Source organism: Ictidomys tridecemlineatus, chromosome 11 (assembly GCF_052094955.1).
Source record: "Ictidomys tridecemlineatus isolate mIctTri1 chromosome 11, mIctTri1.hap1, whole genome shotgun sequence".
Classification (NCBI taxonomy): domain Eukaryota; kingdom Metazoa; phylum Chordata; class Mammalia; order Rodentia; family Sciuridae; genus Ictidomys; species Ictidomys tridecemlineatus.
In genome coordinates this window covers 128,591,950-128,616,184 of record NC_135487.1, presented here as the reverse complement: position 1 = coordinate 128,616,184, position 24,235 = coordinate 128,591,950, and the positions used below count along the sequence as shown (strand labels likewise).

The window sequence follows — 24,235 nt, the reverse complement described above, 5'->3', positions numbered from 1 at the left end:
TGAAATCTGACTTCAGTCTCACTCACTGTAGCCCGAAGTCACCAGCCTTCAGCCTACCCTGAGGGAAAGCAACAGCAGACCTCTCTTGGGGGGAGGAGATCTCAATTTCACTCTTCAGATCATCTGCCTGGAATTTTATCTCTAAAGCTACGGTCATTGCCCATCATCTCCCTCACTCCTACCCGGCACTATCCCTCCCTCAGCCCTTCAGAGGCCCCTCGTCCATCGTCCATCGGTGAAGGAGCCTGATAACAGTTCTCCTCGATGACACTCTGGGGACAGATACAGTGGACTGGAGCATTACCATATTCTCCAGCCATTGATGGGAAAGGGCCAGAAGTAATCCTTCCCTGTGGTTCAAAACCCACGAGCTAGAAGGATAATAGAACAGGGCCAGGAGCCCAGCCCAGCCCACTCACCCCACAACTCCCTCCCTGTGACTCAGCCCTATTGTCTTCCCTCCAGACCCCAACCAGGAGCAGATGTGACCTTCCATCCCAGCCTCAGTATGAAGTTGGAGGGTGGGGGGCTGGCTAAGATCCCACAGCTCTGGTGGTCCCTCTCCCTGCCTCAGCTCTACCCACCATTCACACACACACGCACACACATCCCTCTGTCACCCCACATTCCCCCCACCCAATGTCACTAAACTGCAGCTCAACTCCCAGTGCTCCCCTCCCCCACCCCATGACCCATCCCTCGGCCTCGAGAGTCCCTCAGATCATCAGCCTTATAGCTTCCAAATATCTTTTTATTGAACTTGCTCAGGGTTCTGCACCACGGCATGAACTCATCTGCCGACCTGGAAGACCTCTTTGGCAGACCTCTACCCCCAGCTGCAGCGGAGGGACCTTTACTTCTTCCGGGGCTGCTTATCCGGGAAGCCTTCAAAGAATTCGTTGCACATCATGGCGATGCAGGACAGGAAGACGCAGTACTCCTGGAAGTCCACCTCGTTGTCCCTGTTGCTGTCCAAGTTGCTCATCAGCTTCTGGAATGCAGCTTCGTCTGTCCTTTTCTGGAGGGAGAGAAGGCTACGGTAGAAAACAGAAGCCCAGGGAACAGAGCCAAGTCTAGACCAGCTTTCCACCTCCAGACTCCGGGGAGAAGGAGCTCCTGGGGAGGGATTCTGAGTATCTGTTGAAACTGGGAAATGAGGGGACCACATCTTCACCCAAGATTGTTCCAATGATTCAATCAGATAATGGTCCTGAAAGCAATGGGTTTGCAGGAGAAGTCTGTAGGTGTGTGTGTGTCTCCATAGTCGTGCCTCCACAGATAGAAACTTGAACATTGTTGGGTGGCAGGAGTCAGACAGTCCTGGTTCTAGATCACATTTTTTTTTTTGTACTGGAGATTGAATCCAGAGGTGCTCTACCACTGAGATACATCCCCAGATCTCTTTCTTGTTTTTAATATTTTTTTTAGTTGTTGATGGACCTTTATTTAATTAATTTATTCATATGTGGTGCTGCTAGGAAAGCCCTCTACCACTGAGCCCCCACCCCAGCCCCAGACCTCTTCACATTTTTAAGTCAGGGTCTCACGAAGTTGCCCAGACTGGCCTCGAATTTGAGACCTTCCTGCCTCAACCTCCCAAATCATTGGGAGTGTAGGTGTGCACCAGTCGGGATTGCAACCTGGTAAGTAACTTCCTTGAGAAGTCACTTACCTCTTTGAGACTTAGTTTTCCCTTCAGTAAATCGTGCAAAGTGTGTGCAGAGTCTGACCTGTCACCTGCTGACTCACTCCCGACCCTCTCCCTGCTGGGGACCACTGAGGTAGCCGGATGCATGCCGACTGTGTTTCTAGGCCCCCATTCACCCAGCTTAGTGACAGATGCCAGCTGGAGCGAATGCAGGGCCCCGCCCCTCCTCCTGGGGACTGCCCCACCGGAGGGCATACTCCCAAGCAGGACCCACTCACCCCCAGGAAGCTGGGCAGCTCCCGGGTCAGGAGTTCCTTTAGCTCTGCCTTGTTGAGCTTGAACTTGTCGCCCTCTTTGCCAGAGTACTTGTGGAAGGTGGACACCATCACATCCAGGGCCTTCTCCAGGGGGCAAGCCATGGCAGCAGTTGGGACCTGGGGGCAGGAGGCATCTTACCGGGCAAACCTCAGCCATGTACCTAGAGCCCCACTCCACTCCCACCTTGAGGGGCACTTGGTGAGACTCTACTCCCATCCCAAGGGACCCCGAAGAAGCCGGCTCAGCTCCTGGTGAAGAAGAGGTGCACAGGGGGAAACATGTGCTTTGGGCAGTGGCTCTGGAAATCCAGGCAGCAAGTCCCTGGGCCTCCCTCCAGCCTGGCCTCAACAACAGCGTTTTCCCAGCCCTGTGCCAGCCACAAGTGCCCCGCCCAGGCTCATTCTTCTCCCTCCCAGCACGGGCGCGGCTGCTGGAGGCCTGCCCAGGGGCCTGCAGCGGAAAAAACCAGCTGCCTACAGCCTAGTGCCCAGCACCCTGCACAGGGACGGGCAGGAAGAGGTGGCAGAGGTGGGGGTGCAGGGGAGGGGAGGGAGTTCTCTTGGGCTGGGCTGCGGGGTGCAGGCAGAGGCAAAAGCCCACAGGTGCCTTCGCTTTGCCTCCCACACCCGAGTGTGCACACAAGAGCTTGTGCAACCCAGAAGACACAAGTCGGCGGGCCAATCATGGGGCACACGCACTGGACACACTGTGGCAGCAGCACATCCAAGCCCTGGCCCCTCAGAAGCTCTCTGAGAGCTCGAATCCAGCCACCTCCACCCATTTTCGTTTTTTCACTCTCCCGCACGCACTTGTGCACACACGTCCACGCGCACGCACACGTGTGCACGCACACCAGAGCCTCCGCATCAGAATCTCACATCTGGATCCATTTAGGACATCTGCCCCCCCACTCTCCCCTTCTCCTACCCCAGCCTCGGCCTCGGCACCCCTTGCCCGCCGGTCAGGCCACACGACTCACCAGACCCAGAGAGAGGAAATGCTGGGGAGAGCTGTGGGGAGAGGCCAGCGGCCTGACCTATTTATACCCAGCCAGGCCCTGCCCATGAGGGGATGGGGGAGAGCGGAAACTGCCCTCCTGCTGTGGTAAGAGCCGCAGCCCCCTCCACCAGGGCGGGAGCCAAGCTTCCCGTCGTCCCCAGGCGCAGATGGGCACGGGGTACACCAGCAGGGACCCCCAGAGGGTGGGTACCACCCAGTGTCCACAACTTAGCCTGGGTGTCGGGGGCTGAAGACAGGGCCGTCTGTGCTGAGGTGTGGGGACAGGAGGGAGGAGCCCACCAGATAGGAGAGGGAAGCCCTTCCCACACGGTGACAGGTGGGAAATGGCCTTGGGAACGTGGCGGCCCAGGAACTTGGGAGGGGAGCCCAGGCCAGTTAGTAAGCTCTCCTTCCCTCCCCAGACCAGGATGGCGGTGGTGTGAGTGTGGGGGAGCAGGTCCAGGAGGGGATGGGACGCCCCAGGTGTTTCCCTGGGACCGCTCCTGGGGGAGGTGTGGTGGAGTGGTGGGTGGGAGTGAGCTGTGGGGCTCAGGAATGGCTGCAAGGTTCAGAGAAGGGGTCAGGAGGGGCCGTTAAAGATGGGGATGGGTGTCAGGAATAAAGAAGCCAGGTGGCGAGGGGGGCTGGGGGTGGGCGAGAAACGGGCTAACCTCTCAAGGTGCGGCAGGAACTCAGGATTGATTAGGACCAGTGGTGGGCATTAAGGCCCCCAGGGGACTGTGGTTTCAGGGGTGGGGTTTGTCTCAAAATACCCCCCTCCCATACAGAGAAGCCTCCCTGGCTGGGAGCAAACACCTCAGACACCCTAATCCTATTAGTGCTGCCCTCTGGGCTCCCACGGCCCCACCCCACCCCCTGGGCCCCACCCTCCTCCTGGGAACATCCCGTCATGAGGGTTCAGTTTCGCCCCCTGCACCCCCACCACGACCCTCCCTTTTTGATAGCCCAGGATGGGGGCTTCTCCCTCAAAGACGAGGCAGAGGGACTCCCCAGGGTCCCCTGGATGGGAGTGACCCCACCCCTCCTGCTGGACCATGGAGACCAGTGCTTCTGCAGCATTTGAAACTGCCCTCAGGCCCGTGGGGAGCTCCGACTCCCGCCCTCAGCCTCCTTCCTCCAGTGGAAAAGTCCAGAGAGGAGCAAAGAGCTCAGCAGCACTCTGTCCCAAGGCCCAGCGTGTCCTCGCAGAAGAATCGACCAACCAGGCTGACACCAGGGCTTTATTAGGGTTAGACAGGCCCTTCCCCCCTGGCATCGCCTGTGCACACCCTGCTGGGCCTGGCCTCAGAGCCCACCCCTCCGTCCACAGCAGGGAGGCAGCGGGGGTTGATAGCTGCCCCCCCACCTCGCCAGCCGGGCATCTGGGCATCCTGGGAAGGTCTCTGAGCCCTGGGTAAAATGGGTGAACCTGGGCCATTCCAGATCCAAAGAGTGACCGGAGGAAGGACAGGCAGGGCGTGGGAGACTGCCCAAGGCCAGCCCCCGGTGGGGGCTACTCAGCACAGGGGGGCTCTGGGCGGCACTCCTTGAAGTACTCGTGGCAGTAGAGACAGAGGCAAGCCAGCGAGCGCACGTACTCGGCGAAGTCCACCTCGCAGTCCTTGTTGGTGTCCAGGACACTCATGAATTTATTGTAGTCGCACTCCCGAAACTCAGTCTGTGCCAGGGCGGGAGGGGAAGGGATGCACGAGCAGGATTAGGAAGGCAGAAGAGCACCCCCCCCCCCGCATTGCTTCCCCTCCCCCCACAACCCACAGCCTCCTGGGCACCAACCTCAGCCTCCCATTTCTGTCCCCCTTTCTCAGCCGTTTCCCCAGGGCCTGCTCTTCACTGTCAAGTGCCTGCTGTTTTAGTCTTTCTCCACGGAGCTTTCACTTGATCCTCCCCAAACCCTGCTGCAGAGTAGCAGCAGTGACCGTCACCCCGTTTTATAGATGAGGAAACGGAGGCTTGTGCTGTGTCAATTCCCTTCCTCTGCCCGCTTGCTGCCCTACACTCCTGCTTGTCCACGGGTCCCTCTTTGCAAAGTCCAAGCAGAGCCTCTCTGCTGTCAGGGAAGGGCGGGCAGCCCGGGGCTCACCGGGGTCCAGGTGGGCAGCTCCCTCTGCAGCAGCTCCTTGAGCTCCGACTGGCAGAGCTTGTACTTGTCCCCGCAGCGTCCTGCATATTCCTGGAAGGTGCACACGACGGCAGCTACTGCCTGCTCCAGGGGCCGGGCCATCCTCACTGTCACAGAGCAAGGATGTGAGCTGCAGCAAAGGCCAGCCAGCTCCTCTGCTCGCCTCTGCCCGCGGAACTCCCCAGGGACCCCTTCCTGGTGTTTCCCAGGGGCTCTTCCCCGACTTAATCTCCACCAGGCTTCAGGCCCCCCAAGCTCTCCTCCTCCCAGCAGCCCTCCCTGACCACACTAGTTCCCTTCCCGCTGCCCCCATTGTGATTCTCCTGGACAAAGAGGTCTCACTTCCCAGCATCAGTGCAAACTCCTCACCCCCACAGCGGAGCTCCCTGGGGTCTCCCTGACACTTGCCCACCTTCTCTGACCCACAGTGGCTCAGTCCCCTGCTCGGCGTCCCCTGCTCCCACCTAGAGGTCTCCTCCCCTCAGGACCCCAGAGCCCCTTCCTGAAGGAACCTGAGTAGGAGGTCCTTGCCCTCAGGCCCTGGGGGAGCTGAGCACGGGCAGGGAGGGGCCAGTCTGAGAGGAACCCCCAGACCCCCTGCCTCCTGCCCCGAACCCAAGGAAGCTGCAGTCAAGAGAATCACTGGGAGCCTCTGCCCCGCCAGCGAGCACCTGGGCGAGCCATTTCTCCCTCGGGTCTCAGAGGCCTTAAGGGGGCTCCGTCCCCCCGCAGGCCTAGCAGGGACATGAACCAGAAGGCCTCTGGGGAGTTGGCCCGCTCAGGGATTTGCCATCTGTGACCGTCCTTACGTGGGGGAGGCCATCCTCAGACCCCTGGGGGGTCTTGAGATAGAAGGCCCAGTTCTGATGGAGGGGAAGCCAGCCTGGAATTGCACCCCTCCCTAAATCTCACTGTCCCCTTCCATGCCCTTCCAGGATAACTGCTGCAGCCGAGGGAAACCCTGGGCAGCCAGGAAGATGAGTTGTTTCCATGTGAGCCGATGACTCACTCCTGCTTCCCCGGGGGACGGCATCCTGCAACACGGGACAGACAGGGCCATACTCTGTCCCCAGCCGTTCCCCTTCTGCGGGGGCAAATGGCCATCCTGATTGGCAGGGACGTAGGGGGCTGGGGTGCCAAGCCTGCTGGGTCCTAATTCTCTGTGGCAGCCCGGGGTTAGAGCGAGGTATGCACGTTCCCTGGAGAGGAAGGGCCATGGTCCCCGGGAGTCAGGGGCCTCTGGGGTGCACAGCCTGCCCTCCTGGGCTCCCGCCAGTCTGCCTGGCACCACCTGTGCTACTGTTTCAGAAGCTTAGGGCCTGGAGCCTGGCAGGAACCTTTCCCCACAGCCCTGGCGTGTCCCAACCCATCCCCGGGAATGAAGCCAGGGAGCAAGGAGAGGGCAAGGAGCCAACTAAGGGCTCCACCAGAACTTCCAGCCCACTGCCCGCTCCTGGAGCCAGACCTCAGTTCTGCACACACACACCCAGGCCTGAACCTCCAGAGAGCCCTTCATGACACCCGAGAACCCTTGAACCACCACGTAGGACTTCCCTCGCCCCATCACCCGTGTGGTCCTCTCTCTGCCCACCGCCATGCCCAGACGCTGGGTCAGGAGACAGGCTGGCTACCGGGGAGGCCCCCTGAGCTACCCTAACAGCCGACCCAGGGAAGGACCAAGCGGCCACCACTCACCACAGTGTTGGCGTTTCAGTTCCTGAAGCCTAGGGACAGGGCATCCCTATTTGTACCTTCCCCAGGAATGAGGGCAGTAATTATGGGAGTCCCAAGTAGGTCAATGCTAAGGCTGCCCCCAGGGGCTCACCTGCGCGCTTCCCCCAGCAGTCCCCATCACAGGCCCACCGCCCACCATCCACGCACACATCAAAGGCCCGCTCTGGCCTCAAACACCACTCCCCATTCACCCCTCTCCCACCCCGAGTGGGAACTGGGGCCTGTGTCCTTCCAGCCATGGCTGGCTGATCCCTCCCATCCCTCTCCCCGTCTCTTCCCTCTGAAGAAGCACCCACAGTACAAGGTGGGGACCCACGTTCGCCTCTTTTAGGTTGCACCCCAGAGCCTCCGTGCAAGGAGGTGCCTTGGCGACCATCGGGGGAAGCCCTCATCCTCAAACGGGAAGAAAGGCCAGGGAGACCCCTGTTTGCCCGACCTCTCTCCACATCCCTTGCTGCCGGCTTGCTGGAGGCTGCGTATGAACTGCTTGCTCCCCTGGGAGAGGTTACTGGGGGGTGTCCTGGTGCCTAGGCAGAGGATGCTCCTCCTAGGGGGCCTCCTGCAGCCTGGGCTTGAGTTTTCTAGCCCTCCGCCCCAGCTGATGCGAAGGAACCTGGGCCTCAGACTCTGGAGAGCCACTTGGGCTGCGTTCCTGACGAGTCGCTCTGCTCTGCTCGGCCCTTGGACAACTATCCTTGCGGGGTGTGCAGGTCCTCTGCCTTCTAGTTTAAGCATGGAGCCCTTTAGGGTTCCAGCATTTTGTGGGGTGTCTTTCAGTTGTGCTGCCTCCTCCGTGAACCCTGGGCTTCAGCTTCCCTCTTCCCAAATCCCCAAAGCCCAGATTTGGCTTGGCTTGGCCAACGCCTTCAGGGCATGAGGCCCGGTGCCCTGTTCACCTCCCAGATTCTGCTTTTCGCTTAGATTTTGACCTACTCATCATTACTGCCTTGGCGAGTCTCTGAAAAAATAGATGATTTTAATTGTATCCAGAATTTCCTCTGGTTGTTGTTTTTTTTTTTTTTTTTTTATTGTTTTTTTGCTTGAGCAGATGACCAGAAATGGAAATCCTTTCACATCGGTTCTCTGTTCTCCCTCTACCCCTAAGTTCCCTGATTCACAGAAAGAGACTGAAGACCTAGGAGAGTAGGGTGGGGTGGGGAGGGGACAACCAGGACAGTGAAGACATCCTCATGCCCACAGAGGCAGCTAACGACACTTGACCTCACCCGGGCCCAGCACCCAGCCTCGCCGGGGCCGTCACCTCCACCCCCTGGAGACGGGCAGAAGGGAAGGACAAGCTGTGATTAACCCTGTTTTATGGGCAGGGAGTTACGGGGAGCAGGGAAGAAGGCAGAGACAGTCAGGCCTCAGAAGCGGGGGCCCTGTTGAGCCAACAATTAATTTGGTTCTAGGTCAACCACTTCTTCCCCCCTGAAGTGGCTCACTTCTGCTCCCGGGGCTTCCTCTGCCAATGACGGAGGACAGTAGTAGTAACGACCACGTAAGTTTGTTGTGGGGCTGAAATGAGCTGATAAATACAACGCTCATGGAATAAATAGCTGCCCAGTACATAGGAAGGGCCTGTTGACCAAGGGGGGTTAATCGGCCCAAGGCCACATACCTAGTGAGTGGCAGGCTCAGGACCATGTGAATATTCAGAGGCATCTGTGCTGGCACCTGGCACCATGAACAAAAGGGATACAGTCCAGGGGCTGGGGTTGTGGCTCAGTGATTGATAGAGAGCTTGCCTAGCGCTGCTGAGGCCCTGGGTTCGATCCCTAGCACCACATTAAAAAAATTAAATAAACAAAATAAAGGTATTATGTCCATCTACAACTAAAAATGTTAGAAAAAAAAAAGATACAGTCAAAAATATTTTTAAAAAAAGAAAAGAAAGATACAGTCTCTGCTCCAGGGAGATGAATCTAGCCGGGGAAACAGACAGTAACAAATGAATGTTTAACAGGCTGGTGACTTAATGTCAAGAGGGAAAATGAAGCAGAGTTACGAGAAAGAAAATGGTGTTGGTGAGAGGCTGCTTTAGCTGGGTGGTCAGGGGAGAACCCAGAGCCAGGCTCCCAAGTCCACGTGCTTATCTACCAGCCTTTAATGTTGCTGGACATGGCTGCCCCGCCCTGTGTCTGTCCCCTGGGAGAGCTGGGAGAGGCCAGGCAGACGGCAGAGGGGCAAGGAGCTCACTCTGGAAGGTGACTCCTGAGGGTGGGCTGGGTACCAACCCGCGGGAATCGGAGGACCGTCATGGAAGGACCCTCACTCAGAGTTCCACCGCTCTCCACCAACTGACCTCAGCACGCGTGCCTTTACCCTTTTAGGGCACTACTTTCTTTGCCTCTGAAATGGATCTGGAAGATTTCTACCTTACAGATCTCATGGGAAGCTGGTCGTGGTCCAGCAGATTGGGAGGCCAAGGCAGGCAGACGGCAAGTTCAAGGCCATCCTGGGCAACTTAGGGAGACTGACTCAAGGAAGAAAAAGGGCCAGGTGCGGTGGCGCACAGCTGTAATGCCCTAGCTCAGGAGGCTGAGACAGGAGTCCTAAGTTCAAAGCCAGCCTCAGCAAGACCTTGTCTCAACATAAAAAAATAAAAAGAGCTGGGGATGTGGCTCAGTGGTAAAGAATCCCAGGGTTCAATATGTCAAGAGCTTTGTAATGTTTTAAACAACCAATAAATATATATATTTATTTAGTTGTAAATTAAAAAAAAAAAAAAGAATCCCTGGGTTCAATCCCCAGGACCAACAGAGTGGGGGACTAGGGAATGTAGCTCAGTGGTAAAGCGACCCTGGGTTTAATTCCCAGTGGAGAAAAAAAGAAGGGAGAGGAGACGGAGAAGACTAAGAATCCAGTGTCGAAGGGCTTTGTTTCACTTGCTGTCACTGTGGGCCATGTGAGAGGTCTCGGGGTCCCCTGCCGATGCTGTCTGTCTGGCGGTGCGTCTTAGAGCACTGTCCCCTGCCCCTTGTCCCCACTGTCAGTGCCATCATTTCACCAGGTTCCCTGGAAACTGCATCATCCACCTCAAGGTCACTGTCTGTCCTGGGCCTCAGGGAAAGATAAAATGAAGTGTCCTGAGCACCCGGGCAGTGCCTGCATTTGTGCCCAAAAGGCCTGAGTCCCGGGGACAGAGTGATCATTCCAATCCCATAGCCCCATGGGGCCAAAGAACCTTTCCCAACGCCTGACCTCCTTTCTCGTCTCCTGAGCCAAGTATAGGGAACGCCTGGGGAGGGATATTGGATGACTGCAGATAGGGCTGGAGCCAGGCAGGACTCTACAGAACTCAGAAAAGAAGACCTGGGCTGGGATCCGGGAGTCTGTGACGCTTAGACCTACCACTCTCTTTTGTTTTGTTTTTCCCTCCCCCAGTACTTTTCCCCCAGCTACATCCCCAGTAATCTTTATTTTATTTATTTATTTTATTTTTTTAATTTTGAGACAAGATCTTCTGAAGTTGCCCAGGCAGGCCTCCAACTTTTGATCCTCCTGCCTCAGCCCCCTGAGTAGGTGGGATTACAGGTAGGTGCCACCACACCTGGATATCTGTCCTTTTTTTTTTTTTTTTGACTGCCAAATCAACAGCTGACTACGTCCATTTCATAGTTCAATCACTTTTCGATGTCCGAGCTTGTAATTGAGGAAAAGCCTAAATAAACCCTCTAACTTCACTCGCTCTTAATTAACTTTAAAAAAACACTCATTTTGCCAGGCGTGGTGGCGCACGCCTATCATCCCAGCCATTTGGGAAGCTGAGGCAGGAGGATCACAAGTTCAAAGCCAGCCTCAGCAACTTAGTGAAACCCTGTCTCAAAATGAAAAGGCTCAGTGGTTAAGCACCCCTGGGTTTAATCCCCAGTACCAAAAAAAAAAAAAATTAATAATTTGGGAAGTGATGTAACTGAACAATACATTATGAGTCTCCCACCAGCTTAGCTACAGGTGACACTCCGTCATGTGGGTCATGGTGATAGCTGGGGTCTTTTCAAGGACCTACTGGCCACTTTTGCTAAAAGTACTGACTCTTCACTTGCGGCTGGACAAGTGTCTGTCACATCTCTGCTTCTTATTGTGTCTGTCTCCTGTGCCTTGACTTTTGGTTAAGATTTCCTCTTAAGACAGTAGAGTGAATCGACTTCACTTTCCTATGTTCATATCGGAATACAAGACCAGTGGAACGCTACACCACGAACAACCCAAGAATGGAAAGTGATGTTCCGTGCATGTTTGATATGTCAAAATACATTCCACTGTCATGAATAACTTAAAAAAAAAAAAAGGATTTCCTCCTTTTTCTTCCCCCCCAATCTGACCATTGGGTCAGATTTTTGCTCAATTTCACGTGTAGACATATTAGTCATTTAAGGAACATTTGTCTGGAACTAGTACAAGATTGATTTTCCCTAAATTTCCCTACTTTCTCTCCTCCCACTTCAAGGCTAAAGATATCAAGATAAAGATTTCCAAAATTCACAGGGGCATGGCGTCTTATGATTACAGCATACGTTGCAGCACCCCATTCCCGAGCGTGGAGAGGCACATGGCCATCTGTCCTTGATCCTTCCCAAAACCAAGGAGTCCCCTCCCCTTGCCCGAGGATAAAAGGAGCCTGAAACCCAGACTAAGTTCAGGTGGTTGGGTCTCGCCACCACCCAGGGCTCTAGCCCATCCTCTCCTCTTGCCGGTGTTCCCACATATCTTTTCCTTGTCCCAACAACTTGTAATCAAGAACTGAGCAACAAGTAAACAGACTTGACTTTGGTAAGGAAATCTACCTTTGCCCTCCATTTCCCTTTTCTTGGACTGTTAATGAACTGTCGGGGGCTAACCCAAAGGAGCAAAGGCCAGTAGGACATCACAGGAGGTGAGAGTCCCTAACTCTCCTCCCAACAGCAGTCTCACAGGGAAAGGGAGAGTCTGGCCACAGGTCTTCCTTCTCTGCCTCAGCACAGAGATTTGGAGACAGGGGGGAAGGAAAGAAGAATGTTGGGAGTGGCTAGAAAAGTGCCTTGTTTGTTAGTTTGTCAAACACCCAAGAAGAATGGAGATCAGCTTTCTTTGGGACATGCCCAGCTGGGGACAACTCCGGAGGCAGTCAGCTGAAGCCAGTCTCCACCAACCGAAGCAGTTCCAGAATCCAGGGCTGAGAAGCCAGGACCCACGGGGACCAGAAGTCCAAAAGAAATCAGACTGCAGGATCCAGCCACCAGGGAGTGGTCCTGCCCCCTGTTAATCAGAGCGGGAAGACCAGAAGCACCTGGCCTCTGGTCAGCCCGGTCCCTTGAGCTCACACAAAGCCCAGGGCTCTGGACTCGGCTGCAGGAAGCAGAGGAAGGCCCAGTGCCCCCCCCCCAGTGCCCCATGGACATGCAGACTTTTCTTACAGACGTGGCTCAAGTTCTTCTTTACCCTCTCTGGTCCATTTCCTCATCGTGGTGTGCAGAACCAACAGCACATCCCTTGTCCAGTCTTGGGAGGATCCTGGGTAGGCCCCACAGAGCACCTGAGGGTGTTCCACAAACGGCTGATGCTGCGCCCCCTCAGTTTCTCCATCTGTAAACAGGGCCTAGTGATCGTTCCTGAGGGGTTGCCAGAGGCTGAGATGACAGCGTGCAGGAAGGAGCTCTGAGAACTGAGCAGAGATGCTGACCACCATCACGACTCCCCGCCCTGTGTCTACTCGCTCCTTCCCTGCAGGGTCTGAGGACAGTGGGCTTCTGTCTGTTTATGGCCTCGAAAAGAGACCACTTGTCCTTGCAGGCCAGCCCAGCCTCGCCTCACCGGGCTCAGTGGGCAGTTAAGGCCAAAGAGTAGGTGAGAACCAGAGGGTCTCCAGCGCCTTCTCCTGGGTCCTTTCCATCCTAGAGAACTGAGCCTGAGCTACTCTGCACGTGGTTCCCAAGCAGCCGATTTCCCAGGGAAGGAAGAAAAATAAGAAAACAATTCAGAAAAACACTGCCTATTATCTGTCCACTCTTCGTCCCCCTCTTCCTTTTTCATTCAAGCCAATCCATGTTTTAGCCCTGCTCCGTGGTGCACGCCCATAATCCCAGCTACTCAGAGAGGCTGAGGCAGGAAACTCGCAAGTTGGAGACCAGCCTGGACAATTTAGAGACCAGCCTGTCTCAGAATTTGAAAAAAAAAAAAAAAAATTAAAGGGCTGGATGTAGCCCAGTGGTAGAGTGCCCCAGGAAGATTCTGCTAGTACAAAAAACTAAACAGGTGTCATTAACTTTGGGACCAGGCAACGGGTGAAAGCAGAGAGGACCTTAAAAAGGTAATTAGTTGGTAATAATTTGAATGACAGCCAAAAAATAATCATCCCTGCAGCTGGAGAAAAGGGAGACCCTGTTAGGTAGCGGTGAGATGTCTGGCAACACCATCATCTGGTGTTGATGGGAAATAGAAAAGGCTCCTGATAACGTTTCTAGATCCCAGACAAGAAGACCTTAGAAGAACAGTGGAGTTGCCTGTCTGTCTCTTCTGGCTGCCTTTGATTAAAAATGAGAAGAGAGAGCTGAAGCGAACAAGGACCTATTTCGGTTTTTAGCAGAACTTAGAGGAAATACTGAGGTCCCACTGGAGTTTTTCCAGCCAGCAAAAGCGTCTCAAAGTCATAAAGGGTCTCAGGGCAAAGGTCAACTCCAGGCCTCTGCCTGTGAAGGGGTCTCAAGGTAAAACTGAAATCAAAGGTGAGGCCTTTTCGTGAGACTCAGAAAGATTTAAGGGGAACTTCCGAAGCTTTCTCAAATAAAAAATACAGCTTCTGGTAATTTTATTTATTTTTATTTTTATTTTATTTATTTACTTATTTGCAGTACTGTGGATTAAACCCAGGGGCTCTTTACCAGTAAGCTAGGTTCCCAGCCTTTTGAGCTTTTAGGGTCTGGCTAAATTGCCCAGGGTAGGCTTGAACGCTCCATCCTCCCGCCTCAGCCTCCCAAGCCACCAGGATTACAGGTTTGCACCACAGCACCCACCATTTTGGCTTATAATACTTTTAGAAGTGTGCCACTTGGACCGTTGCAGAGAAGGGCTTGTAAGGGTCTTAAGAACATTCCCTCACAGCACCCTGACTCTCAGCCGAAGGTAAAAAGAGATCAGGCTCAAAGGGATTTCTAGCTGTGGCTTTCATCTAATTATAAATTGGTGCACAGGGAGTCCACAATATTTTTAAAGGAATTGTATCATCTTGGAAAGAAAGGAACAGAGAAAACTCAAGAGAGAGAGAGAGAGAGAGAGAGAGAGAGAGAGAGAGAGAGAGAGAGTGAGTTTTGAGTCTTTAGCCTTTTATAGGGAAGAAATAGAGAAAGCTACTTACCTATAAAACAGACATTTCTCTCTCTTCTCATCCCCATCCCAAATATTGAAGATTGAACCCAGGGGCACTCTACCACTGAGCTATATTCACAGCCCTTTGTATTTTTTTTATTTTGAGACAGGGTCTTGCCCAATTACCCAGACTGGCCTTGAACTTGGGATCCTCCTGCCTCAGCCTCTCCCCAAGTAGCCGGAATTACAGGTGTTCACCACCATGACCAGCCCAGACATTTCTTACGGGGAAAAAAAGAGTTGACTCAGAACATGAAGCCAAGAGCCAGGATCCAGGAGAACCATGTACAGAGTCGCACTGGGCTCCATCAAGGAACTGATGACCTGTGTGTGACTCACTTCCGACTGCACCAAGCATGCCCAGCCAATCAGAACTTTCAGATGATCCACTCCGACTCCCAATACCAAGCGCATGAGACATCCTAAATGAGACCCATTAGCTAAGCCCAGGCTAGCCACAGAACCATTAGAGACAACCAATTTGTGTTTTAAGGCACCATACAGTGGGCTGGTTCATTGTACGTCGACAGGTAACCCGTAAAGCATCTCTGAGCCACTGAGCCAAACATGACCGACCTATCCAGACGGCTTATTGTGTGAGGCATTAAAAATGCTGGTTTACATATGACGTTACTAGTCAGGCTCTCTGTAAACCAAATACATCACTAACTGGTAGAGCATTTGGTAACTAGAAATAGAATCTAACAAGGAGAAGAACATAAAACGTGAAATTGGAAAAAGACTACAAAGAAAACCATATCAAGACTGGAAGGTTGGTAACCCTTGTTATGACGTGGCAAAGCGTCGGGACAAAGTGTCACCTGATGTCCCTTAGGACGCAGAACCTGTGGCAACCTGGCCTACGGTTTTAGAGAAAATGGTAGGGGAACAGAAAGAATTTTGGAAGGAGCTAGCTCCCTAGGAGCTTTTAGCAGAGATCAACAGGAGAGGAATGAACTCAAAACAGAGCTAGCCAATCTGGAAGCAGATGCAAAAATAAGTATAGCTTTTATGAAAATAAGTACACAGCCTAGGGCCTATAATCTGACAAAGAGTCCTCAAAAATGAAGCTTGGCAGGGCTGCTTAGGCCAATTCATGTCTCCCACCAGCTTCTAGGCCCACTCCTTGCTCACGGTATTGAAGTCTGTCCTTTATTCTGAGGTTGGACACTTCTGGGTTGGAACTGAACTTTTCTTTTTATGAGATGTCAGGAATGGTCGATGGCATTTGCCTTTTTTTAAAAATATCTTTATTTGGCGAAATAAAATGTTGAAAAAAATATTTTGATTCCCAGACTTTTATCGGTGTCTGAAATCTCAGAACGAGGGCCGAAGGCACAGCTCTGACCTGGAGGGTCAAGGTGCAGAACCGGGTGGGATTCAGGAAGCCCCCAGTTCCCGGCACTTTAACTGAACCAGGAAAGTGACCGGGCAGCACTGAGCAATGAGAGTATTACCAACAAATAAAAATCTTTATTGAGTACAAAATTAAAAGGGACGGAGAGTCCTCCTGAACCCAAGAGACTAGTGGCCCAAGTCCAGAGTGGGTCCTCAGGGCCGGTCTGGGTAGCCCTGGAAGAAGTCATTGCACATGATAGAAACGAGGGCCAGGAAAACGGCATACTCCTGGAAGTCCACCTGCTGGTCGCTGTTCTCATCCAGGTTGCCCATCAGCTTCTTCAGCCCCTCCTCATCCACCTTCTCCTGAAAGCAGGAAGGACTGGGGTCATGGCCAGGCTGGCTCCTGCCCCACTCTGCACCAGAGCCACAGCCAGAACGATGCCCCCAAGCCAGGGCCCAGCACTCCCTCCACTGGCTGCCAGGGACGTGGTGGGCAGGGGTCTCCCGCACACCCTCCTGGGGTAGGGGGATGCTGGACACGCCTCTAAGTGCCCACCGGCTCTAACCCCCACTGTAGCCCAACCAGCTGGATATCATGACCCCATTTTGCTGATGAGGACACAGGCTTGCTGCTCCCCCAGATCAGCATGGGATTCAGAGAAGCAAATGCTCTTTATACAACCAAAATGATTTGGAAATTGTAGGAAGGAAATAAGGGACGGACAGAGGGAGAGTGGGAGGGAGGACGGAAGGACAGACCTGCCTCATCTGGTCAAAGCCTGGGACCTGACTTTACCATTAGTCAGTACAAGGGTACCAAGGGGCAAATTGAGAAATGACTGCATTTCTCTGCAAAATGTCCCAGAGTGCGTGTCTTTGCTGCGTTATCCTGTCTACATGCCCTCTTGGTTTGGCACGTAAATATGGAAAATAAGAGGAGGGGAAAGTACACAGGCTAGCTGTGTGATCTTGGGCCAGTCACTTTCCCTCTCTGGGCTTTGAGCTGCTCAATTCTCCAGTGAAGAGAATTGACAGATGGACTCTGAGGACCCCAACAGCACACAGTTCTCAAGAATGCTGCAGGGGACAGCCATAAACAGAACGCTCACACACGGGCCTTGTTCCCACTCCAGGGGAACCAAGCTCGACCCCACCCTGGCCTCTGCACCAGCAGGCATCACGGGAGTGAAGAGGCAGAGACTTAGCCTGCACCCCGCCCCGCGCCCCCACGGCCCCACCCACCCTCCCAGGCTGCCCCACTCACCCCTACAAAGCTGGGCAGCTCCTTCTGCAGAAGCTCCTTCATCTCCCCTTTACTCAGCTTGAACTTGTCGCCCTCTTGGCCAGAGTACTTGTGGAAGGTAGTGACCATCACCTCCAGCGCCTGCTCCAGGGGACTGGACATCTTGGACCTGGGGCCGGAGAAGTGGCAATGACGTTGACGTCACCAAGTCACCTGGGGCCAAGCCCAGCCAGCAGGACCCACTTCTGCCCTGGCCCCCCCTACTTCACCAAGCCCCTCTGTAAGTGGGGGCCCCATGTCGCCCTCACAATGTGGCTCCCGTGGGCAAGGGTCGTGCCCACACCTGGCATGAGGGCAGATGCTGAACCTTCCCGTGTCCCCCAAGGGCACAGTCACACTGGGAACACACCTCTGAGGGCAGGGCTCCCCCTCTTGAGAGTCTTGGGAAGGGAACTAACAGGGTGACCAGAGCCGTGCCAAGCTCCGGGGAGCACAGGTGTGCACAGGGCTGGCCGGTGGCTCCCTGCACCACAGGGCAATAGCCATGGCTCCCGGAGTCTGAGGCTCCCTCCAGGGGTCTCTTGTGCCTCGGGCCAGGGCTGCCGACTGCCTGGGAGCCTCTTTGGCAGGGATGTCGCCTCCCTCGGACTAGGGGCTCTCGGAGACGAGGACGTGTCTCCTTGATCACAGGAGACCCTCAGTCCTGGAGCGCTGTGTGTGCTGGCAAGACACGGGCAGGGGGCAGGGGCCACGGAGGACTTTGCTGGGATTAGAACTAAAGAAACTAAACGTTTCGTGCCTTGGGGTCCAGGTAGAATCTGGGGTCACAAGGATGGACCTCAGAGGGCATTTTCCATTTCCCCCTGAGAACGCTGAGGTCAGCCTGCAGAGTCAGGCAGGTCCCAGCGCAAGGCCGAGGAGCTGTCCTGGAGGCAGGGAAAGCCCTGGGCCTCGCGGCCAGCCCCGCCCGCCAGCCTGCCCTCACCTGGGCAGAGCTAGGCCGCTATTCCAGGCCAGGACCCGGGTGGGGCCATGTGTCGGGGACCCCTGCTCCTTGTTCCTCAGCCTTATTAAGGACTAGCCAGGACTTTGCAAAAACAAAACCAACTCAGAATTCTCTTAAAGTACCCCTCACACACATATCACCTGCCCTTGGTCTAGACCCCCGAAGAAGGACTCCTTCAGAATAACATGCCCCGACCAAGAGACCCGAGGAAGGCCACGGGTAACCCCCAAACTGAGACCTCACAGAACAACCTGGAGAAAGATCCCTCAATCTGACTCACAGAGGGTCCCCCCAACTGGCTCAAGGCCAATCCCACCGAGGAAATTGGAGATAGAAAACTATGGAAACAAGGGTCGAGTCGGAGATGCACTCACCAGATGGGGTGGCAGAGAGACCCAGGAGGGAACAGAGTGGCCAGGCACTCAGGAAGGGGATTTATGTGTCAGCCCCACGCCCAGACTTGGCGCTTTCAGGAAACAGAACCTGTTCTGGCCTGATGGCCCCACAACCTGGCCTCCTGCCACCCCACTCACCCTGGGCTCCCCCCTTCCTCCCAGAGATGGCTGGGTCCTCCACCAGCTGGAGGAGGGCCCCCGCCAGCTAAGGGCAGCCCCTGAGCCCACCCAGGGCAGGGCAGCTAGAGCGAGAGGTCATGGGAAAGGGGCAACGTGGGCCAGGGGTCCGGGGCTGCCAGGCCTGGTTCCCATGATCTGCCCGTGAGTCACAGCTCGCTCCGACGCCTTGGTGACCCAGAGTAGGCGGGAAATTCGCAGCCCCAAGGTCATGTGCATGCATGTGTGTGCGTGTTTATGTGTGTGTGTTTGAGCATGTGTGAGAGAGAAGCCGACCGGAGCTGCCCTTAGAAAGCTGGGGGCCAGAGAAGGCAGCTGGGGGGCATCAAGAGGAGGAGGTCAATGCTGACTTCAAGAAGTAAAGGAAATAAATTTTTGGTTTTTTGTTTGTTTGGTACCAAGGATTGAACCCAGGTGCACTTAACCGCTGAGCCATATCCCCAGACCTTTCCATTGTGAGACAGGGTCTTGCTAAATTGCTTAGGGCCTCACTGAATTGCTGAGGCTGGCTTTGAACCTGCAATCCTCCTGCCTCAGCCTCCTGAGCGACGGGGATTACAGGCGTGAGCCACCGCACCCCACCTAAAATTACTTCTAACGTAACTTTAAGGTAACAGAGTGATTGGGTGCAATTAAAAATACCTCACAGGGAGAAATGGGGATTGCTGTGCATGCAGCCTCAGTTAAAGTGGAGCGAACATCGGTGTGGAGCACAAGGGAGCCCCCAGGAGGGGTCCAGGGCAGAACAGGAAAACCCTGGGCTCCTCTTCTCCAGCTTGGAGAGGTGGGGAGTGGGTGGGAAGACACCCCTACCGGAAGCGGGAAAGAGGCAGTTGGGTAGTTTCCCCAGCCACAGCCTCCCTCACCGCCCCCAACTCCCCACCTGCCCTCTCCAAGCCCAGAGAAGGGCGAGCACTGTGGCCCTCAAGCCAGCCCAGGGGAGAGGTTTTAGGGAAGATTCAGCTTCACCACCACCCCTCCCAGGGCACCCACCTCCCGCACTCTGTGTACCCTAAACCCCGTTGGGCACCGCCCTTCCTGTGGGCCTAGCTCCCCTCCCCACTGCAGATGTCAAACAGACCTTCCCCTCCCCCAACCCCCCAACACCCCCCCCCTTGGTGACTCACCCGAGGTTCCAGACCCAGATGCCCAGGAGGCAGTGACTCAGCGGCACGCCCTACTCCCCCAGCGCCAGGGCAGCAGCAGCCACCGGAAAACCCGGGCCAAAGTCCTGGCATGGAGACCCTCCACTGAAGGACCCAGGTCTAGACGTGGATGATGGCAGCACACAGCCTGAGCAGACCAAGAGCACAGAGGTCAGACCCTGAGCCGGCTGGTCCTCCCGGGGGGCCAGTGTGAGACTTAGGGGCCAAGGGGAGCAGGAGATGAAGTAAGTTAGGGTGAGGGCAAATGGGACGTGGTGCACAGCCATTGTTCCATTTCACGGGGGCTTCAGAGGGTCCCTCCCTACTCAAACTGCACCGGCTCTTCCATAGGGCCAGCAGCAAGGTGCTCCGCACTCCGGTCCCCCCTGCTTTCCCACCTGCCTGATGATGCCCGACTGCCTTGCTCACTGAGCACGTACAGGGCTGGACACAGCTGCCGTGACCCAGACCCTTGGCTGATGACATCACTTGGCTCAGAATATGCCCCCCCACACACCCACATTACATCTCCTCTGCCAAGATCCCTTCTCCCCTTCACAGAGCCTTCCCAGGCCCAGCCAGATTCGGTTTCCACCTGTTCCGTCCCACACAGAGCCTTCCCGAGCACTCACTCCCAGCTACACTGAGTCTTTTGTGTACCTGTTTTCTTTTGCCCTCACCTGCTCATGGTGAGCTCACCGAGCAGGCACTGGGCCTGATTCATTGCTGCATGAGCAAAGGGTCTCACCCACACCAGGTGCTGAGCGGTGTTTACGACCGCTGAATGGCAATGAGGGTCACTGGGGGTGGCATCTAGGAGCCTCGAGGTCAGGGAGTTGTTCTCGCCGCCTGAGGTCACACCACTGATGACACTAGCAAATAACAACGTCTCCTCTGGGTCCCAGGAGTGGAACTGAGGCATCAGGCTGGAAAACAGAGCTTCAGAGAGCTACAAATCCCCGAGGAGTGACCACAGGAAACGTCCCATCACGGGGACCAGCTAAGGAGCAGAGCAAACTCCCTGGTGGGGAGGGATGGAGACAGGAGGCCGACAAAGAGAGACAAAGAGGCAGTCATGGAAAAAGAGAGAAGGAGAGAGAGGGCAAGGAGCTATGAAAGAGAAGTTGGGGCAGCTTGATCAGAACTTTTGTCTTGCTGTCACCTTTCATGTCTCTTGTCCCTTCATTCCTCCCCATCTAGGTTCGCTGCCCATGTTGATGTGTCCTGCTGGACGGGACAAGAAGCCACTTGAAGAGCCTCTACATGACCTTCCAGACGTCCTTGAAGAGGAAGACAAATGAGATACAAGAGATTTCTGAGTGGGTGGGGGTTCTGCACCTGCCCATCCCACAGGTCCTCCCTCTGGCCACTCTCCATCTCTTGTCACCCCTACCTGTTTGAGTCACCAGGAGTGTGTCTGGGTCTCTGGGAGTGGAATGGGTGTTCCTGGGTGCACCTCCTTCCCTTCACACTTCCCCACACCCTGCCGGAGGTGAGGCTGTGACCACCTGCTGGCTTGTGTCCTAACCACGTTGTCCCTCATGAAGAAAGTCCCATAATAAAGGTTTTTCCCATTAAAAAAAAAAAAAAAAAAAAAAGAGAAGTTGGGGGAAAGGTCAAGCAGAAACGGAATGGGGACGGAGTGACTGGTTTGGAACCAGAAGCGGGAGAGGGCTCTCGGGAGTCCCCCCGCATCTGGAGGCCTGTCCATAGCCAGGTGTCTCCCCTCCGGAACTGAAGCCAGAATTGTGCCCACCCCATGGCAATGCTCTGCGTCTGTGAAAATCAGACTCACTTGCCACCAGCTTGCTGTGTGACCTCCAGCAGTCATTCCCCCACGGCGGGACAGGTCTGTTGGATGAATGAGAGGCCTGAGTCCTGTTCCAACATTCTCCACTTGTCTACAGGCAGAGAAGCCAGGACACAGGCAGGCAGTGGGGATGCCCAGGGCAAGGATGTCCAGCTGGAGAAACTGGATCTTCCATTCCATCCACGCCCTCTGGGTGCTCCAAGTGAACAAGTGTTGCACCAGCGGCTGCTGGCTTTTGCCCGACCGGCTCCTGCCCCCTGGTGGTGGCGACGTGTCATTGCAGCGCTGGTCTCCGCTTGCGACTTCCCCACCGCTTCTCCCTCTGGTGGCCAGCCCTTCCCAGGCCCTGCTCCTGACTCACCCTGGACCAAGCCGCGCTGATTCACCTCCAAGGAGCCTTCCCACACCCACACCTGCCTCGCTTCAAAGGAGTTTCCTAGCAGTTCCTGCTAAGAAGCCCAGGTGGGCTGAGATTCCCCAGAAATCATTTCAAGTGGCCGAGGGACAGTGGGTCACAGTGCGTGGGCCTGTGATCCCAGCAACTCAGGAGGCTGAGGCAGGAGGATCACAAGGTCGAGGCCAGCCACGACTCAGTGAGACCCTAAGCAACTCAGTGAGACCCTGTCTCTAAATAAAATACAAAATAGGGCTGGGGATGTGGCTCTGTGGTTGAGTGCCCTTGAGTTCAATCCCCAGTACCCACCTGCCCACCCCCCAAAAAGAGATAATTACTCCAGAGTCACAGGGATCTTTTGATAAAGAGGAATTGATATTAAAGTTACAAAGTCAGGATGTCCTTGAGCCTGTGTTCCAACCCTTCCCAGGACAGCATCACAAACTGGGAAGTGCCACTCCAAAAATGGTTTCTAAAGGGAAGAATACTGAAGTTGAACATAAAAATAAGTGGTCTGCTGTCCCACAAATTGGCTCATACACAGGTCCCTTCCAGGGGGAAAGGGCTGTCCAGAAATTCCGCATTTCTCATAGGGTGGCCCACATTAAAGACCTCACTGAAAAACACCACAGATCTCCAAAAAGGCCTTCCCTTCTGGCAACAGCTCTTCCTATTCTAAAATTGCTAGGTAAAATATTTACCCTGGAAGAAACTGATTCAGAGAATGCTCAGGAAAAAAAAATGACTCCAAAATACGCTGCTGAGCCTTTCAGAGGACTTTCATAGCATCGAGGTTGTGCGTGTGTGTTTCTGCAGCCTGGGGACTGATCCCAGGACTGAACCCACAGGTTCAGCAAGTGCTCCACCAAAAGCTACATCCTCAGCCTCTTTTTAAAAAAGTCATTTATAGCATTGATTTTTTTTTAAAGAGAGGGAGAATTTTTTAATATATATTTATTTATTTTTTAGTTCTCGGCGAACACAACATCTTTGCTGGTATGTGGTGCTGAGGATCGAACCTGGGGTCGCACGCGTGCCAGGCGAGCGCGCTACCGCTTGAGCCACATCCCCAGCCCAGCATAGCATTGGTTTTTAATAAACTAGGTAGAAAACTTGCAGAGAAATGATGGTTGTAAATGTCAACATGCCCACCATGAAGGAAAGAAGTCAGATTTCCTGAACTTTTGGTTCCACTAAAAGAAAAGAGAGTTACTAATTAACTCTCTTCTTGTTGTTTCTTCTCTCTCTCTCTCTCTCTCTCTCTCTCTCTCTGTACTGGGGAATGAACCTAAGGATGCTTAACCACTGAGCCACATCCCCAGTCCTTTTATTTTCTATTTTGAGACAGAGTCTTGCTGAGGGGTTGAGGCTGGCCTCAGCTGCCTGAGTTGTGGGGATTACAGGCAGGTGCCACTGTGCCTTACTTAATTAACTCTCTTCTGATGAGAAGATTTTTAAATAAATTTCTTAATACAAATTAGGACAACACATGACTGGAAACTATATTCAATTCACTTTTTCCCCAAAACTACTCAGAAATAAAAAAGTATATACTTATTTTCAAATACCAATTAATCAACACAAGATATATCAAATAGCTATATCATTTGGAATCTTAAAATGGTAACAATTAGCAAATACGTTCACAGCAACAACCATTCAAATATCCTTCTCAAACATCAGAGATTTATTACATGTTAGCTGTCTCAGAGTTTTTCAGTGGTAATACATTAAAAATTATACATGTCGGATAAAAGCATCCGTGCAATTATTTTATAATTCAGTTACAATCAAAATGCTAGCAGGGCCTGTTTTCTCCACACATGCCAAAAATCAGTTTCTATAATGGCAGGATATACTCAAATATTAACTTAGCTATGTTTTCTAAAAATAATCTTTTCGAGAAATAGTCTTTCTCCAACTGAGTGCGGTGGCACAACTTGTAATCCCAGCATTTTAGGAGGCTACGGCAGTAGGTTCAAAAGTTTGAGGCTAGGGGCTGGGGATGTGGCTCAAGCGGTAGCGCGCTCCTCTGGCATGCGTGCGGCCCGGGTTCGATCCTCAGCACCACATGCCAACAAAGATGTTGTGTCCGCCAATAACTAAAAAATAAAATATTAAAAAAAATTCTCTCTCTCTCTCCCTCTATCACTCTCTCTTTAAAAAAAAAAAAAAAAAAAAAGTTTGAGGCCAGCCTCAGCAACACAGCAGTATAAAAGGGGTGGTGGGATGTAGCTCAGCAGTAAAGGACCCCTGGCTTCAATTCTCGGTACTGAAAAAATATATATGCATTTATTTTTTATTATCTCTCCAGGAATCACAGTTCATCTCCTTTCTATTTTATTCTCTTTCAAAATTAGGGACTTGTTTTTAGCTAACATTTGAGATCATTCATTTGCCACTACAAACTTAGAGTTTAATGCCTATGTTATCGCTAATTAACGAATATGATTTAAAATGAGTCCCACTACATATGGTTTTCTACCCCATAGGTTACAGTCACCTTGTGTATACATTAAAGGATTATTTATTACATTC

The 24,235-nt window shown here is 53.6% G+C and overlaps 3 protein-coding genes across 5 annotated transcripts; all 3 read right to left on the bottom strand.

Moving 5' to 3' along the window:
* Positions 1-730: 730 nt before the first annotated feature.
* Positions 731-3,053, bottom strand: S100a4 (S100 calcium binding protein A4). Of its 2 annotated transcripts, none has more exons than XM_005331256.5 (3): positions 2,946-3,053; positions 1,927-2,082; positions 731-1,018 (listed from the first exon to the last, which is right to left on the bottom strand). In XM_005331256.5, exons 2-3 carry the CDS (start codon positions 2,065-2,067, stop codon positions 854-856), a joined length of 306 nt encoding a protein of 101 aa, XP_005331313.2. In that variant the 5' UTR covers positions 2,068-2,082; positions 2,946-3,053; the 3' UTR covers positions 731-853. The 2 variants fall into 2 exon arrangements, with proteins under 2 accessions (XP_005331313.2, XP_021586239.2); XM_021730564.3 differs by having other exon boundaries at positions 2,894-2,955.
* Positions 3,054-4,217: 1,164 nt separating this feature from the next.
* On the bottom strand, positions 4,218-5,318 carry S100a3 (S100 calcium binding protein A3). Its single transcript, XM_078024954.1, has 2 exons — positions 5,067-5,318; positions 4,218-4,643 (listed from the first exon to the last, which is right to left on the bottom strand). The coding sequence occupies exons 1-2, from the start codon at positions 5,205-5,207 to the stop codon at positions 4,479-4,481; spliced, it is 306 nt and encodes a 101-aa protein (XP_077881080.1). The 5' UTR covers positions 5,208-5,318; the 3' UTR covers positions 4,218-4,478.
* A 10,321-nt stretch (positions 5,319-15,639) lies between these two features.
* Positions 15,640-19,611, bottom strand: S100a2 (S100 calcium binding protein A2). Of its 2 annotated transcripts, none has more exons than XM_040287589.2 (3): positions 19,476-19,611; positions 16,792-16,939; positions 15,640-15,890 (listed from the first exon to the last, which is right to left on the bottom strand). In XM_040287589.2, the coding sequence occupies exons 2-3, from the start codon at positions 16,930-16,932 to the stop codon at positions 15,738-15,740; spliced, it is 294 nt and encodes a 97-aa protein (XP_040143523.1). In that variant the 5' UTR covers positions 16,933-16,939; positions 19,476-19,611; the 3' UTR covers positions 15,640-15,737. The 2 variants fall into 2 exon arrangements, with proteins under 2 accessions (XP_040143523.1, XP_005331315.1); XM_005331258.5 differs by lacking the exon at positions 19,476-19,611 and adding an exon at positions 18,151-18,305.
* Positions 19,612-24,235: the final 4,624 nt, after the last annotated feature.

Excerpts from the sequence above, each read along its gene's own strand:
- S100a4 (XM_005331256.5), bottom strand. The coding sequence starts at position 2,067 with ATGGCTTGCCCCCTGGAGAAGGCCCTGGATGTGATGGTGTCCACCTTC. Across the intron at positions 1,019-1,926 it reads AGCTGCCCAGCTTCCTGGGG|AAAAGGACAGACGAAGCTGC; the intron begins GTGAGTGGGTCC and ends CTCTCCCTCCAG.
- S100a3 (XM_078024954.1), bottom strand. The coding sequence starts at position 5,207 with ATGGCCCGGCCCCTGGAGCAGGCAGTAGCTGCCGTCGTGTGCACCTTC. Across the intron at positions 4,644-5,066 it reads AGCTGCCCACCTGGACCCCG|ACTGAGTTTCGGGAGTGCGA; the intron begins GTGAGCCCCGGG and ends GCCCTGGCACAG.
- S100a2 (XM_040287589.2), bottom strand. The coding sequence starts at position 16,932 with ATGTCCAGTCCCCTGGAGCAGGCGCTGGAGGTGATGGTCACTACCTTC. Across the intron at positions 15,891-16,791 it reads AGCTGCCCAGCTTTGTAGGG|GAGAAGGTGGATGAGGAGGG; the intron begins GTGAGTGGGGCA and ends TCCTGCTTTCAG.